The sequence below is a fragment of the Mustelus asterias genome, chromosome 13, assembly GCF_964213995.1.
Source record: "Mustelus asterias chromosome 13, sMusAst1.hap1.1, whole genome shotgun sequence".
NCBI classification, from domain to species: domain Eukaryota; kingdom Metazoa; phylum Chordata; class Chondrichthyes; order Carcharhiniformes; family Triakidae; genus Mustelus; species Mustelus asterias.
In genome coordinates this window covers 38,548,178-38,564,502 of record NC_135813.1, presented here as the reverse complement: position 1 = coordinate 38,564,502, position 16,325 = coordinate 38,548,178, and the positions used below count along the sequence as shown (strand labels likewise).

The window sequence follows — 16,325 nt, the reverse complement described above, 5'->3', positions numbered from 1 at the left end:
TGTCTTAAATGGCAGAATGTCTTTTGAATATGCAGTCATGATGAAGACAATGGAAGTCTTTCCTGCCACATTATCTTATTGATAATGCCCATTAAGTGATTGTGTCATTCGCTATTCCTTTACTTTGATAGACATTACCGAGCAAAAATGCCAGGAGCAAATGCTGTTACAAAGATGAGGAAAAATAGATGGCTGTAACTATTGCCTCCGCCATTGCACCAGCCGTCTTTTCTGTTCATTAATAAGGATATGCTTGAAGCCAGGACGTGAGATTCATTTTTTTTCTTTGTAGTTGGAAGATGGCAGATTTGCAGGGCCAAATTAAATGGGCTTGAAGGACCTTCCTTGTCCCAGACTGGACTGTGTGACCTGGTGAAACACTTTGTTGCATTTTCCAATCTTTTGCCTCATCTGCATTTTTAAAAAACTCCATCACGTCTTCTCAGCTGTGCCAAACAAACAATCTGTGGGCAGTGAATCTATTTTTTCCCCTTTGATTTGATTTATTACTGTCACATGTATTAGTAGTCATGATGTGGAGATGCCGGCGTTGGACTGGGGTAAACACAGTAAGAGTTTTAACAACACCAGGTTAAAGGCTGTCCTGTCTGGAGACAATACACATCTCTTTAACCTGTGCTTAATGCTCCCTCCACTCACATTGTCTGTATCTTTAAGACCTGGTTTGTTGTAGAGGTTCGCATTCTAATCAGTATTCTGTAACTTAATTTTGTGTCTCTGTATGCCCTGTTTGAGAGCAGATTTCCAGTCCATCTGACGAAGGAGCAGTGCTCCGAAAGCTAATGGCATTTGCTACCAAATAAACACCAGGTTAAAGTCTCTATTGGACTTTAACCTGGTGTTGTTAAAACTCTTACATGTATTAGTATACAGTGAAAAAGTATTGTTTCTTGCATGCTATACTGACAAACCATACCGTACATAGAGAAGCAAAGGAGAGTATACAGAATGTAGTGTTACAATCATAGCTAGGGTGTAGAGAAAAATCAACTAAATATAAGATAGGTAACATTGTTAGAGAGTTTATCAGAGTTAGAATAGAGTTTTAAAGCATAGAACAAGAGTAAAAGATAGAATCAGAAGGTATGTTCGGCACAGCTTGCAAGAAGTTGCCACGCTCCGGTGCCAGTTTGGGTTATGGAAGCGTATGCTATCAATTACAAAACCATTCACACCTTCTCAGTAGAGCCAGAGGTGAAATACCCACCCAGTGACTGCTAGTTTGATCGGACAATTAAAAACCTCAACTCGGGGAAGGAAGTCAGTCCTCAGAAATTATCCTGTTATTCTATCTTTCCGTTGGGCTGGGTGAAAATGAAACAAGTCAGTGTGCATAATTTCAATCACTGCACGGTAGCAAGGAATGAGAGAAATTGAAAAGCTTATATTCACTCAGGTGTTGGCTAGGACGGATTATGAGGCTGCAATTATGAAGATAGATTTATAAAGGTCAGGGATTTTGAGTGAGAAGGTGAAGGCTTAGCCTGATGGAGCCCTGCATGATTATGGGCAGAATGTTACTGGCTGTCAGGAGGTGGGAACAGAGGCTAAGCGATGTAGGGAGTGGGTTAAATCAGGGGGAGACACATTGAGGACCCCCTCTCTGCCAAATGCAGCCCCTCTGCCCAGGAGTGTTCGCTAGCAGTAGGCTGCACGATGGATAAGTGGCTCACTCCAAGGATAGAGCCAACTGATTTGCATAATTAAAGGGCCTATGAAAAGCCTTTTTTTTTTGGAGAAGTCTGCATTTTGCCCACTCTACACATGCATGGGGTGGGGGTGGGGGGGGGGGGGGGGAGGCACATGGGTGGCACGGTAGCACAGTGGTTAGCACTGCTGCTTCACAGCTCCAGGGACCTGGGTTCGATTCCCGGCTTGGGTCACTGTCTGTGTGGAGTTTGCACATTCTCCTCGTGTCTGCGTGGGTTTCCTCCGGGTGCTCCGGTTTCCTCCCACAGTCCAAAGATGTGCGGGTTAGGTTGATTGGCCATGCTAAACATTGCCCTTAGTGTCCTGAGATGCGTAGGTTAGAGGGATTAGTGGGTAAATATGTAGGGATATGGGGGTAGGGCCTGGGTGGGATTGTGGTCGGTGCAGACTCGATGGGCCGAATGGCCTCTTTCTGTACTGTAGGGTTTCTATGATTTCTATGACATACATCACGAAGGAAGCCTCTCTGTGGCCATCGTGGGGCGGGGAACGGTGGGGGTGGAATGTTCCCAAATGATTGCAATGAGAAGATTCCCGGCTGCAATGATGAAGCAATGGCAACATTGGAGAGTTTGAGATTATTGATGACTACAGGGGTGGGAAAATAGTTGTCAATCTCACAGGCGGACTGAACACGCGCAGTGCCATTGGCCCCAGATTTGATGGTTAAGTAAAGGAGCTAAAAACATGACGAAAATGGCCTTCTGCCTTTCCGTCAGTTTGGGTACCTCATCCGAATAACCTCAGCTGGCATCATGGACCATGAGGAGGTCAAGTGAAAACATACAGGCGCAAGAATCCTTATTCTGAAATATGAAACCAGTCAAGAATAAAACATTGAAACCCCCAAAAAAGAGGTTGATCCTCCAGCTCCAGAAGGGGTTGCCCTGCAATCACAGAACCTTTCCCCTCAGTCACCCTGAAGTTGCATTTGCACTTTGCTCCACAAGGGCACCTCATGTTGCAGCTCCTCCAAGATCTCCTAGCTGAGCCAGCAGTGTCCACCTCTCCCACTGGGGCTTTTGATCCCCCCAGAACTGCTGATTACGTTTTAGTTTGTTTATTTATTAGTGCCACAAGTAGGCTGACATGAACACTGCAATGAAGTTACTGTGAAAATCCCCTAGTCCCCACACTCCGGCGCCTGTTCGGGTACACTGAGGCAGAATTTAGCCTGGCCAATGCCCCTAACCCTCACATCTTTCGGACTGTGGGAGGAAGCAGGAGCACCCGAAGGAAACCCACGCAGACAACGTGTGGACTCCACACAGACGGTGACCCAAGTCTGGAATCGAACCCGGCTCCCTGGTGCTGCGAGGCAGCAGTGCTAACCACTGTGCCACCATGATGCCCCTAGATTAGACCTGAACTGGATGGCGGACTGTTCGATGAGGAAGCCACCTGCGGTCAAATGGCCGAACCAATCATGAAGGAGTCCCAAAATCCAGGGTTAAATACAACACCGTAAGGTAAAGAACGATTGACTGTTTTCCCTGTTTGTTGTGGGGGGCGGGGGGGGGGGGGGGGGTGGTGGGGTGGAATAATGCAAATTTAAGATCAGCGCAAAATAGATTGAAAGGAGAGGTTTAAGCAGTTCTTTATACAGAGGACGGTCAGAATATGCAGTAGAGTTTATTTGTTATTTTGAAAGAGAATTAGATCCTTGGTTGTATAAGAAAAATATGAAAGGATATAAGGAGATTAGACATCCCAACATGCTTTATATGCAATGAAGCACTTTTGAGTGCAATCTCTGATGTGACGTAGGGAACAGAGCAGCCAGTTTATGCAGACCAAGGTCACTCAAATTGCAATGTTCAGACTTCATTTCTATCAAAGGCAACCCTTTATAACCTTCACTTACCGCTGGCTTACTACTCCTAAAAAGAGAGATGAAAAATTTCAGACACCCTTTGCCAAGTGTTCCCGAGTATGGCAGTGTGCTGACAATTTCAGCTTGTGGGATTATGTTTAGTTAACATTAGGGAGCAGATCATCAAGGTGATCTTCATAACTGAAGTAGCAACATAGAAAATAGATGCAGGAGTAGGCCATTCGGCCCTTCGAGCCTGCTCCGCCATTCATTTTGATCATAGCTGATCATCAAATTCAGTATCCTGACTCCTCCCTTCCCCCCGACATCCATTGATCCCTTTCGCCCCTAGAGCTATATCTAATTTCTTCTTGAAATCACACAATGTTTTGGCCTCTGTGATTTGATTTATTATTGTCACATGTATTAGTATACAGTGAAAAGTATTGTTTCTTGCGCGCTACACAGACAAAGGAGAAGGAAAGAGTGCACAGAGTGCAGAATGTAGTGTTACAGTCACAGCTAGGGTGCAGAGAAAGATAAACTTAATGCAAGATAAATCCATTCAAAAGTCTGATGGCAGCAGGGAAGAAGCTGTTCTTGAGTTGGTTGGTACGTGACCTCAAAATGTTGTATCTTTTTCCCGGCGGAAGAAGATGGAAGGGAGAATGTCCGGAGTGCATGGGGCTCTTAATTATGCTGGCTGCTTTTCCAAGGCAGCAGGGAGTGTAGACAGTATCAGTGGGTGGGAGGCTGGTTTGAGTGATGGACTGGGCATTGTTCACGACCCTTTGTAGTTTCTTGCGGTCTTGGGCAGAGCGGGAGCCATATCAGAAAGAATGCTTTCTATGTTCCATCTGTAAAAGTTGTGGAGAGTCGTGGTGGACATACCAAATTTCCTTAATCTTTTGAGAAAGTAGAGGCGTTAGTGGGCTTTCTTAACTAAAGTGTCGGCATAGGGGGACTAGAATAGGTTGTTGGTGATATGGACACCTAATTCCACACACCCATCGCTCTCTGGGAGAAGAAATTTCTCCTCACCTCAGTACTACAAGGCTTATCCCTTATCTGGACTCCCCCATCATCGGGAACATTCTTTCTGAATCGACCCTGTCTAATCCTGTCTGTATGGGTCAACTCCGCAGTCTGATTTGAGGGTACAGATATCATGCTTCCAACAACTACATTGCGCCATTGTAGGAATAGGCACGATTCTCCTGTTTTAAGGTAATGGTAGATTTCTTCTATCCCCCAGTTTAGTTTTAATATCCCTGCATCCTCTCGAAAGAGTGTTACACTTTTGTATTATTTTGTCTTACCTTTTTGAAATGTGATCCTGAAATACTGGTGGTGACAAGGCTGTACTGACCATTTTGGATCACGCTCCCACTTTAGACAGCTACAGCCAGTGATTTTCTTGAGGGCACTACATCTCTTGCTTGTCCACAGGCTACAATAGGCCGGGATCGTTCACTGTTTGGTGTTTTAGGTAGCACATCTGACATGGAATAAACGTCCCGCTAAGTTGCACAAAAATGTAATCGGATAAAAGTGGGCGCCCAGCCAAAGAAGACGTGGCAAGGGGTGATTAAAAGCTTAGTCAAACAGGTGATTTTTGAAGGAATGTCTTTGAAGGAGAATTGGGAAGTGGAGAAATTTGGAGATTGAGAGGGGGTGCGGAGGAATCCCCATATGTAAGGCTGCCAATAAACCTGCAGCTACAGTTAACTCAACCTGTTTGTCTTGTCATTGGGTTCCCCCCCCCACCTCCCACCAGTCTGGGTCATGTGAGTCCTGCTCTGCTAGGTAATTAAAATGGATATGTCTGACATCTAACAAAGGCTGTTTACCCACTGATTGTTTCAGTGTAATCAGATCAGGAGAGTTCCTGTTAAATAACCCTGCAGAGGAGATGTCAAGTAAAACATAAATTTTTTTTAAAATGGCAAATTAGGCACAGAGATATGGGGTTACAGAATTCAGACACCTATTACAAAATGTAATAAGGTAGCTCCGTGGCAGATAATGGCCCACTTAGCGTTCCACAGACCATCTTGATGTTGATGTTTTCTATTCTGTATTTTGCAATAATTTCTGAAGATCCAAGAAGAATTTGGAGGCTGGAGTGGGTGTGATATGAACTTTGGCCAGTGCTGTATAATGAGTGATAGGGAATTGGTCATCCATTATCCACAAAAATTCATGGCATGGTGGCACAGTGGTTAGCACTACTGCCTCCACAGCGCCAGGGATCTGGGTTCGATTCCTGGCTTGGGTCACTGACTACACGGAGTCTGCACATTCTCCCCATGCCTGCCTGGGTTTCCTCTGGGTGCTCCAGTTTCCTCCCACAGTCTGAAAGATGTGCTGGTTAGGTGCATTGGCCGTGCTAAATTCTCCCTCAGTGTACCCAACCAGGCACCCGAGTGTGGGGACGAGAGGATTTTCCTAGTAATTTCATTGCATTGTTAATGTAAGCCTACTTGTGTGACACTAATACTTAAACTTAAGTCCGTGATTTTCCTATCCATTGAACCCAGTGAAGTAGTGAAATTGTGACTACTCTGGCTACCTCTAACCACTATTGTTCATTGCTTTCCTTGCTGAAGGCTGGTTCCAAAATCCTCGAATTAACTCCCGCTAAAAGCCTCAAAGAAACAACCCACGGGGAACTATCTTTCTTCTGAACTTGATGACATCTTCCTCTCAGGATTTGTTTCCAATGCTTGATTTGGGCATTCAATCCCTCCAATCTGTTGCAGGCTTTTAAATTCTGCACGCAAATCTCCGCTTGCCTAAGGCAATTTCCCGATGAATGGTATTTCTCATGTGTGGAGATTAATCGGACTAACCCTGGAAATTCTAACATGATCAGACTTGGTTGAAATTCTGATTCATTATTTTTTTCACCACATTTTAGTCCAGCACAAGATCTAGAAAAAAAGACTTGTATTTATATAGCGCTTCTCAGAGCTGGTCATCTCAAAGTGCTTTACAGCCAATGAAATACTTTTGATGCATGATCAGTGTTGTAATATAGGCAACATGGCTGCCAATTTTGGCACAGCAAGCTCCCACAAACCCCAACCATATGACAACCAAATCATCTGTTTTCTTTTGTGTGATGTTAATTGAGGTATGAATGTTGGCCAGGACACGAGGGATATTTCCATTGCGCTTCTTCGAGATAGTGTCCTGGGATGTTTTTCATTCACTGGAAAGGCCTGAAGGTGCCTTTGGTTTAACGACACTTCCAACAATGCGGCACTCCCTTAGTCCTCCGCAGTGTTATTTTTTCTAGATTCTGTGCTCGGGTAAAAACACGGGTGGGAAAAAAACAATAAGCCAGAATTTAAACCTGGCCAAATCATGCTAGAATTTCTGGAGTAAACCAAGTTTACATATCATGCTGAAGCTCTCAGCATAGAAAGGAGGGTCATTAGGAGATTGCTTTACTGGTGGTGTAAACTTGCCTGTAGGATTTTGGATCGTATGTTTTTGTCAAAGGGACCAATGTGTTGATGTGCAAAGGGATTTAGGTGTCCTGATTTGAAAGTCAATAAAAGCTCACATGCTGGTGCAGCGAGCAATTGGAAAGCAAATGGCCTTTGTTGCAAGGAAATTTGAATACAGGAGTAAAGATGTCTTGCTCCAATTGTATAGACCCTTGGTGAGACCTCATCTGGAGTATCGCCTACAATTTTGGTCTTCTTATCCAAGGAAGGATATACTTGCCATAGAGGGAGTGCAATGGATATTCCCTGGGATGGTGGGATTGTTTTATGAGGAGCGATTGAGGGAATTGGGCCTGTGTCCTCTAGAGTTTCAAAGAACTTACAAAATTCTTATAGGGCATGACAGGATGGATGTAGTTAGAATGTTTCCCCTGAATCGAGAACCAGGGGACAGGGTCACAGAATAAGGGGCAGTTCATTTAAGGCTGAGATAAGGAGCAATTTCTTTACTCAGAAGGTGTGATTGAAATTCTCAACTCCCATCTGTGCAACATATTCAAGACAGAAATTGATAGATTTCTGGAGACTAATGGCACCAAAGGATATGGAGATAATGTGGGAAATGTGGCATTGAGCTTGATGATCGGCCATAATCAAATTGAATGGCGGAGCAGGTTCAACAGGCTGAACGGCCTATTCCTGTTTCTCAATTCCTATGGGAGGCATTTGGATACATTGCCAGGTTGGGCTCTCTGGGCAGTCACATGTGTGTTGGGGAGGGCTGATGCCTGTGAGGTGGGCTGGGGTGGGGGGGGGGGGGAGCAGAGTAGGGGGTGGAGGGGAGTGCCAAGAGTGGCCCCGAGACGGCAGTGGTGATGGGGAGGAGTACGACCGCCCTGATGCCTGCAAAAGTGGAGGGGGGGGGGCCCTCAATGTTTACATTGCGGGTGGGGGGGGGGCAGGGGGGCAGGAAAGAAAGCCCCATTGTTTATTCTGTGGCGGTGGATGGGGGGAATCCCTGATGCTTGTGAGGGGGCCCTAACTTGTCCATGTAGGGGGGCTGGGTGCCATTCATTTTCAACAGTGATCAGGGGAGCCTTTTAAGATGGCTCCCCGATCTCTGTGGTGCCAACCTTGCCGACTCTATCAGGCCTCGGCCCACCAGAGTGACCGTGTCAAGCACGCCCACTCTTTTTTTTCTCTGAGAGGCTCACGATTTGGCGTGAAAACTGGGCTGTGCAACTGGAGAGCTACGTGCCGGTTTTCAGTCAGAGCTTGACACAAATCGGGAACATTTCCACCCATATGCTGAACCAGTACCCACAGTAGAATCTTTGTATTTTAATTACTGTATGAACCAATGAACCTGGTCATGTTCTGTACGCAGAACAGCATTCTGTCCTCAGATGAACTTGCTTGCACTCAACACATGATGAAAATCTTGGCTTTCATTGCAGTGGCAGCAAACATTGCTTGATTAATACATTCAGTAAAAGTCCTTCTTTACATTCATGTCATTTACACCACATTTTCCTGCCCGAAAACAAAATGCAGGCACTGTAAATGTAAACGGGATTGTATGCAGTTGAGTGCTACCGAGATGATTTAGGTGGACGGCATGGTGGTACGGTGGTTGCCTCATAGCGTCAGGGATTGGGGTTTGATTCCCAGCTTGGGTCACTGTCTGTGCGGAGTCTGCACATTCTCCCCGTGTCTGCGTGGGTTTCCTCCGGGTGCTCTGGTTTCCTCCCACAGTCCAGAAGATGTGCTGGTTAGGTGCATTGGCCATGGTAAATTCTCCCTTAGTATACCTGAACAGGCACCGGAGTGTGGCGACTGGAGGATTTTCACAGTAACTTCATTGCAGTGTGAATGTAAGCCTACCAGTGACACTAATAAATAAACTTTAAACTGTGTGGAATTTGCATGTTATTCCCATGTCTGCATGGGTTTTCTCCGGGTGCTCCGGTTTCCTCCCATAGTCCGAAGATGTTCGGGTTAGGCTGATTGGCCGTGCTAAATTGCTCCTTGGTGTCCCAGAATGCATTGGTTAGAGGGATTAATGGGGTAAATATGTAGGATTCTGGGGAAAGGGCCTGGGTGGGATTGTTGTTGGTGCAGGCTCGATGGGCCGAATGGCCTCCTTCTGCACTGTTGGGATTCTATTATTCTAAGTGGGGGTGGACATTTGACCGCCGTTTTTTTTTTGTGTTTTGTTCTAAAATCATTTTTTTGCATCAGTGGTTACTTCCGTGGAGATGAAATGACAAACCATCTTGATGGGTAATGCCATCGGAGGCAGGCTGTTACTGTGGAACATTGCCAGACTTAAAATAGCCCTGGGTTCATTGGGTCTACCGTCACTGTGTTGGCATAATGTAATGGTTTGAAATCAAGAGGCCAGCAGCTATCCAGTGATTTAATTATTCAGGTTTGCAGTTCATTCAGATTCAATGCTATTTTCTTGCACACCATTCCTTGGTGGGTAGGAATGAATCTATGTCTATCAGAATCATAGAATCCCCACAGTGCAATGCAGCCCATTGAAGGTACACCGACAACAATCCCACCCAGGCCTTATCCCCTTAATCCACGTATTTACCCTGCTAGCCCCCTGACACTAAGGAGCAATTTAGCATGGCCAATCAACCTAACCCGCACATCTTTGGAATGTGGGAGGAAATGAGGGCACCTGAAGGATTCCCACGCAGACACAGGGAGAATGTGCCAACACCACGCAGACAGTCACCCAAGCTGGGAATTGAACCCGGGTCGCTGGCGCTGTAATGCAGTAAAATCATGTGTATCCTTCTAATGTAGTGTTTGTCGAGTCCCTTCAACTAATCAGCTGGGAGAATTTAGTCCAGGCACGAGTGAGATTGGCTGTGGTACTCCAGTCTTCCTTGTCTTCTTTAAATTCTCCACAGCCTTCAACTTGATCAACCATTCCTTCCTCCTCTGCCGCCTCTCGCAGAGGGAACTGCTATCAACTGGTTCTATTGTCACTGATCACAGCAGAGCCAACCTAGCTCCACAATCTCCTCCTGCCTCCCTGCAAAAGTACCCAGGATCACAGCCCGATCCTTTTTTCTCACCTATACATTATGCCTTGAATTCCTTTGGGGATGGAAGATTAAGGAGTGATTTAATTGTGGTGTTTAAAATGATTAAAGGTTTTGAAAGCGTAGTTGAATGGGGAGATGAGTTTATAGTGCTAATGTTGCTGTGTAGTAATCCGGAGGCCCAGGCTCGAGGACGTGTGTTCAAATCTCACCATGGGAGCTGGTGGAATTTAAATTCAATTAATAACTGTGGAATTATAGAGCTAGCGTCAATACGGTGTCATGAAACTATTGTTGCAAAAGCCCATTTGCTTCGTTAATGCTCATTAGGGAAGGAAATTTGCTGTCAGTATCTGGTGTGGCCTACAGGTGACTCCAGACCGACAGCAATGTGGTTGACTCTTAACTGCCCTCAGAAACGGAAAGCCACCCAGTTCGAGGAGAATCAGGGATGGGCAACAAATGATGGCCTTGTCAGCATTAGGGGAGGCAATGGTGTAGTGGTATTGTCACTGGGCTAGTAATTCAGGGACCCAGGGGACCCGGGATCGAATCCCACCATGGTAGATGTTAAAATTTGAATTCAATAAAAATAAGCCGAATGATGACTTTGAAACCATTGTCCGATTGTTGTACAAACCCATCTGGTTCACTACTGCCGTCCTGACCTGGTTTGGCCCACGTGTGACTCCAGATCCACAGCAATGTAGTTGACTCTTAAATGGCCTAGCCAGCCACTCAGCTCAGGGCAATTAGGAATGGGAAACAAATGTCAGCGCAGCCAACGATGCCCACATTCCATGAACAAACAAAAACAAAGGGGCATTGCATTAAAATTAGAGCTAGGGTGTCCAGCAGTCATGGGAGAAAGTGGAATTCTGCTCTCTAAGTGTTGGGTACGATTTTCCGGCCCTTCCAGATGGTGGGATTTTCCAGCCCTGTGAAGGCCGCCGCCGGAAAATGCCGGGGGCGGGTACAAAAAATCCCGCCTATTGAAACTGTGGGTAAATTGAACATTTCAAAACTGAAATTGATAAGATTATTGCGCAGTGAGGATATTAGAGGGTTTTGAAACCAAGGTGGGAAAATGGAGTTAAGATATAGATCAGCCATGATCTAATTGAATGGGGAACAGATTCAAGGGGCTGAATGGCCTACTCCTGATCATATTATCCGGGGTGATGGGGTCAGGTTTTCTTAATACTCAGCCAGATGTTTTGAAAGCCACACAGGATGTTTTGACACTGAGGCTTTACTTTTAAGTGAGTGCCTCTCATTAATACCGCAAAATCAGATACTAAGAGCAAAGATTACATTCTTTATTATTTTTGATATTACGAGATGCACCAGCACCTGCTGTGAAAATGGTACTCTGTTCACTCATGCGGTTTATGTAAAATGAAATACAGAGATAGGTTGTTGGTCTTCAATTACCTTCATCTCACTGACGTATTTTACAGACCAGCTTTAGAAGCATAGGAGAAGTATAAGGTGAATCATTATTTCTTGTGCAGAAACAGATCTGCGCAGTTTCAGTATTCTTAAATCTGGGTTTATGGTTCTGTTCCATGGGGGAGTGATCCTTTGTGAGCGTAATGATATTTTAGAACTAAGGAAAAGTTACAGCATTGAAGGTGGCCATTCGGCCCATCTTGTCCATGCCAGCCCAATGACCCAGGCAGCCTTTCTAATTTGTTTGAAAACTTTACCTTTCAAGAGTTGTTTTACCTGTGATTGTCGTTTGGAGACTTGACTTGGAGTTTATGGTTCCCTTGATCAGTACCAACTTACTCTTCTCCTTTGAAGAGTCCCATTGCACACTGCCAACCTTTGGGCTCTGCATTTTTCTCATTGCCCATCATTCAGTCACTCTACTGATCCCAGTTGCTTAAGTTCCTGTCCCTTTGTGTTGGCCACATTGTTCCCATTTCCTCACTGCATGTTGTCACTCAGTCATAAAGGTATACAGCACAGAGAAAGGCCCATTGGCCCATCACGTCTGCGCAAGTCAAAGACAAAGCACTTTCCAGCACCTGGCCCATAGTCTTATAGAATCCCTATGGTGCAGAAGGAGGCCATTCAGCCCATCGAGTCTGCACCGACCACAATCCCACCCAGGCCCTATTCCCATAACCCCTCATATTTACCCTACTAATCCCCTGAAACTAGGATCAATTTAGCATCGCCAATCAACCTAACCCGCACATCTTTGGACTGTGGAAGGAAACCAGAGCACCCAGAGGAAACCCACGCAGACACGGGGAGAATGTGCAAACTCCACACAGACAGTGACCCGAAGCCGGAATTGAACCGGGTCCTTCGTGCTGTGAGCAGCAATGCCCACTACTGTGCCACCATGCCGCCCAAATTCTCTAGGATATTACCCATTTACCTACACACCCCATTCTCTGGTACACCACAGTTATATTTCCCCTTCTCTGTACCTGCCTGAACTACTGTGGAGGGATTAGAAAAGCTTTTGGCGATTCCCATTCATAATTTATGCTGTGTATGGGCTGTGAGAGCATTTTAACGATGCAGTGAGTAATCATCGTTATATATTTCAAATGCTATCATTTTCATTTCAGATTGTGTTATTCATTTAACTTTCATTACTGTGTCTAAGAGAGCTCAATATGAGAAACCAATGAATTTTCAGTTCAAGTGTCTAGACATGGTGCTTGAACCCATTATAAGTGTGGGACATGTATGATAGACCAATTTGTCTTTATTCTGCCCTGCCAGTCATTTTCACACAGCACAGATTTGTATCAGTTTGTAGACAATAAAGTATTTTGGCAGGTTAACAGAAATTGTCCACGTGTACTGTGCTTAAACACCCCATTTTCCAAATCAATGAGGTAACATCAGCAGGTGCAAGAGTCAGAAATCCCAGCTTAGCCGATGTTAAACTGGGATTTTGGGACACATCAGCCAAGAATCTCTATCAGTGGCACTGATGGAATGCTGGGACCAGGGAACGTTGCTACTATTTTAGTAAAACAAACAGGGGCCCACACTTTTTGGGTGCATTTGAATGTTCACTGTAGGTGCCAGAGCGAGCTGGTAGTGTGAGAGGGGAGGAGGAATAAGCAGCGGAAATGAGCATCCTAACTCCAGCCAGGGCCCTAGTCCCAACCCCAGGACTCAGTCCCAACCCCGAGATCTAATCCCTGCACAAGATCAGAAGTGGCCTGCCGACTTCCTTGAAAAAAGAGGTTGAGTTTGTGGAGGACCAACTTCCAGGTCTGAACTCCGACATGGACCCCACTGGCAACTGAGATATGACTTGGCCTTGATTCTCATGCCTATATGTTGTCAATGTCGTTGAACGATGTTATACCTGTTGGATTCATGTGCACTTTACTCCTCTCCTTGGCTGTACCTGAGTCCTTTAAGATGATCAGTTGAGAAACTGTTTGTTCCCTTGGATGTAGTCACTGGTTTCATGGCAAATTCTCCTGATGTCATGGCCAACATTCACCCCTCGAGCAACTCCAGAAACTTGCAGATGATCTGGTCATTCATTCTGATCTACTTATATATTTTTATAAATTCATTCTTGGGATGTGAGCATTGCTGGAAAGGCCAGCACGTATTGCCCAATTTTCATTTCTCTCTGAGCGGTTTGCTAATCCATTTCAGAAGGCACTTCATAGTCAACCACATTGCTGTGGGTCAGGAGTCACATGTAGGCAAGACCAGGGAATGGTGCCTAATCTCCTCCTGAAAGACATTGGTGGGTTTTTAATAATAATCCAATAGGTTCATAACCATTATTGTTAAAACTAGCATTTAATTAAGTCACCACATTCCCTTCAGCATAACAATGATTGCATTTCAACAGGCACTTTATTTGGTGTCAAGCCCTTTCGGACATTCTGAGACTGAAAGGCACTATGGAATGTAAAATTCTTTCTTAATTTTTTGCTGTTCAAAGAATAGTCCTCCCACGGCCTTGGACAACATTCTACACCAATGGACACCTTCAAAACACCAGTATGACTATACAATCTTGTTCCATAGAATCCCTACAGTGCAGAGGGGCCATTTGGCCAATCATAGAATAGAATAATAGAGTCCCTACAGTGCAAAAGGAGGCCATTTAACCCATCAGGCCTGCACCGACAACAATCCCATTCAGGCCCTATCCCCATAACCCCACGTATATACCCTGCAAGTCCCCTGACACTAAGGGGCAATTTAGCATAGCCAATCAATCTAACCTGCACACCGTTGGAGTGTGGGAGGAAACCGGAGCACCCGGAGGAAATGCACGCAGACACGGGGAGAACGTGCAAACTCCAGACAGTCACCCGAGGCCAGAATTGAACCTGGGACCTGCGTTGCGAGGCAGCAGTGCTAACCCCACTGTGCCACATTGCCATTCAAATTTCAGTCTGATCAAGTCTGCACCGACTCTCTGACAGAGTATCTTACCCCAGGCCCTCTCCACTGCCCAATCCCCGTAACCCTACACATTTCCCATGGTTAATCCATATAACCTATACATCTTGGGACACTAAAGGGCAATTTAACATGGCCAAACCACCCAGCCAGCTAATACTGTTGTTCCAAAATGGCTGCTGCATTTGACCTTCACAGCGGCAATAAACTCAAGGACATTTTGTTTGTTATGCAAAGCAGTTGGATATGTTTCAATGATTTGATAAGGTGCTACATAAAAGCTAATCTTTCTTTCTGCACACGTGGCCTATACAGAAAAGCTACCACATTTCTGGCCCATCGGGGGACAGCTGGAATCTCGCTGTGTGCGGTTTGTAAATTCCAGTTGCAGGGATCAGACGATGATGTGATCTGACTCATTTAATAACCCTTAAGTGAAGAATAGTAGAATTTCCCCTAATTTAGTCTGTGATTGACGTTTATAACAATTTAATTTGGAATTGGACCCAATGCTAATTAGCAATCCCGACAGGCATCCAAAACCGTTAGGAACAACAGCTTTGTGATTAATCTGGAGAAACACTGTGCTGACATGGAGATTTTGTTAATTAGTTAAAGTTCGGGGGGTGGGGGGAGGATAGGAAAGGAAGGCAACTGAGATATGAGTTGTCCTTGATACCTCAGCTGTCAAGTAAGTTACAACCGAGTGAGAAGAGGTGAATTGGCTCCACTCTATTCAATCTCCTCATTAGGTCAAAACAAAGGCTTACATTTCATTTTGTGAGGATATGCCTTTTCCAAATCAGAATGTATTTAACTGTTTAAGCTGTGAATGATAAGGAGCCAATCAATGTTTTCTTGAGTCAAAGAAAAAGCAAATGTTACTAACCACTAAAGCCAAGAATAATAATAGAAAACTTGACATCACACATTCGGCCCTCAAGCTGATATTCGGCCCACACATTTACACACACATGTATCAGAGATAGAGTTCAATGACAAAGGTCAAAGAATATATGTTTAAGTGTCCTGTATTGCCCTTGAAGCATAGATTTCAAAAGCTGTGGCTGATTGAGGTTAGCTGGTTTTTGGATGCGGTTAGATGTCAAGGATGTGTGTCCTCTGCTGAAGGCTTTCTGATCACCACCCATCCATCTCTCTGCTGTAGCTGGCAGCCTTGCCTTGAAATATTTCACCCATTGTGTATTTCCTAGAGGTTCTGGGTGCGTCTGCCTGTGGCAGCCATTGTTCCAATACCCAATAATTTGCATTTTTAATGTCTCTTCCTGAGACAGTTGAGAGTTATGATGGGTGCCTGGATTATAGGAAATGTCTCTCACTTCACACTGCCCTCAGGGTGATTTGTTGGTTTCTCAGCTTCATTCCATAATGTGACCTGGCATTTTGAGCAGTTTGATCTGCCTCAGTTCAAATTGCAGAAGTTCCAGTCAGTTGAAAAATCACATTTTCACAAATAAGGGGATATAATCTCATAGGGCTGTGCAAAGCATTTGAATCATGTGGTACCATTTTTCATGTGCACTGAGCTCCAGTTCTGGACAATGTAATTGAGGGCCACATGGAGGCCGGTGACGGTTGGTTCTATAGGATGAATCAGTCCAATGTGCCATTCTGCATTTCATGATATCCTCAGAGGCACTGCAGGGGCTCTGAGACAGGGTTTGTGCTTTTCTCTACCCAGTGACTGCACTTGATAAAAGCTGGTAACAAAGTGCTTTGGAACTTCCATACAAGTGCGAGTCTAAGTTTAGGTAGATAGTATGCGCAACTTGGAGATTTTGTGGATCAATGAGGGAGACTAATAAGACCTTAACAAATAGGAATAGAAGTAGGCCA

The 16,325-nt window shown here is 45.0% G+C and overlaps 2 protein-coding genes across 2 annotated transcripts in view; one reads left to right on the top strand and one right to left on the bottom strand.

Moving 5' to 3' along the window:
* Positions 1 to 11,904, bottom strand: part of LOC144503067 (uncharacterized) — a 182,346-nt gene extending 170,442 nt beyond the window's left edge. The window contains exons 1-2 of the mRNA XM_078227568.1: positions 11,771 to 11,904; positions 3,596 to 3,611 (exon numbers count right to left, since the gene is read on the bottom strand). Of these exons, the coding sequence (XP_078083694.1) occupies positions 3,596 to 3,611; positions 11,771 to 11,904 (150 nt within the window). The remainder of the gene's footprint in view (positions 1 to 3,595; positions 3,612 to 11,770) is intronic.
* Positions 1 to 16,325, top strand: part of brinp1 (bone morphogenetic protein/retinoic acid inducible neural-specific 1) — a 400,353-nt gene that overhangs the window by 5,649 nt on the left and 378,379 nt on the right. The window lies entirely within an intron of this gene.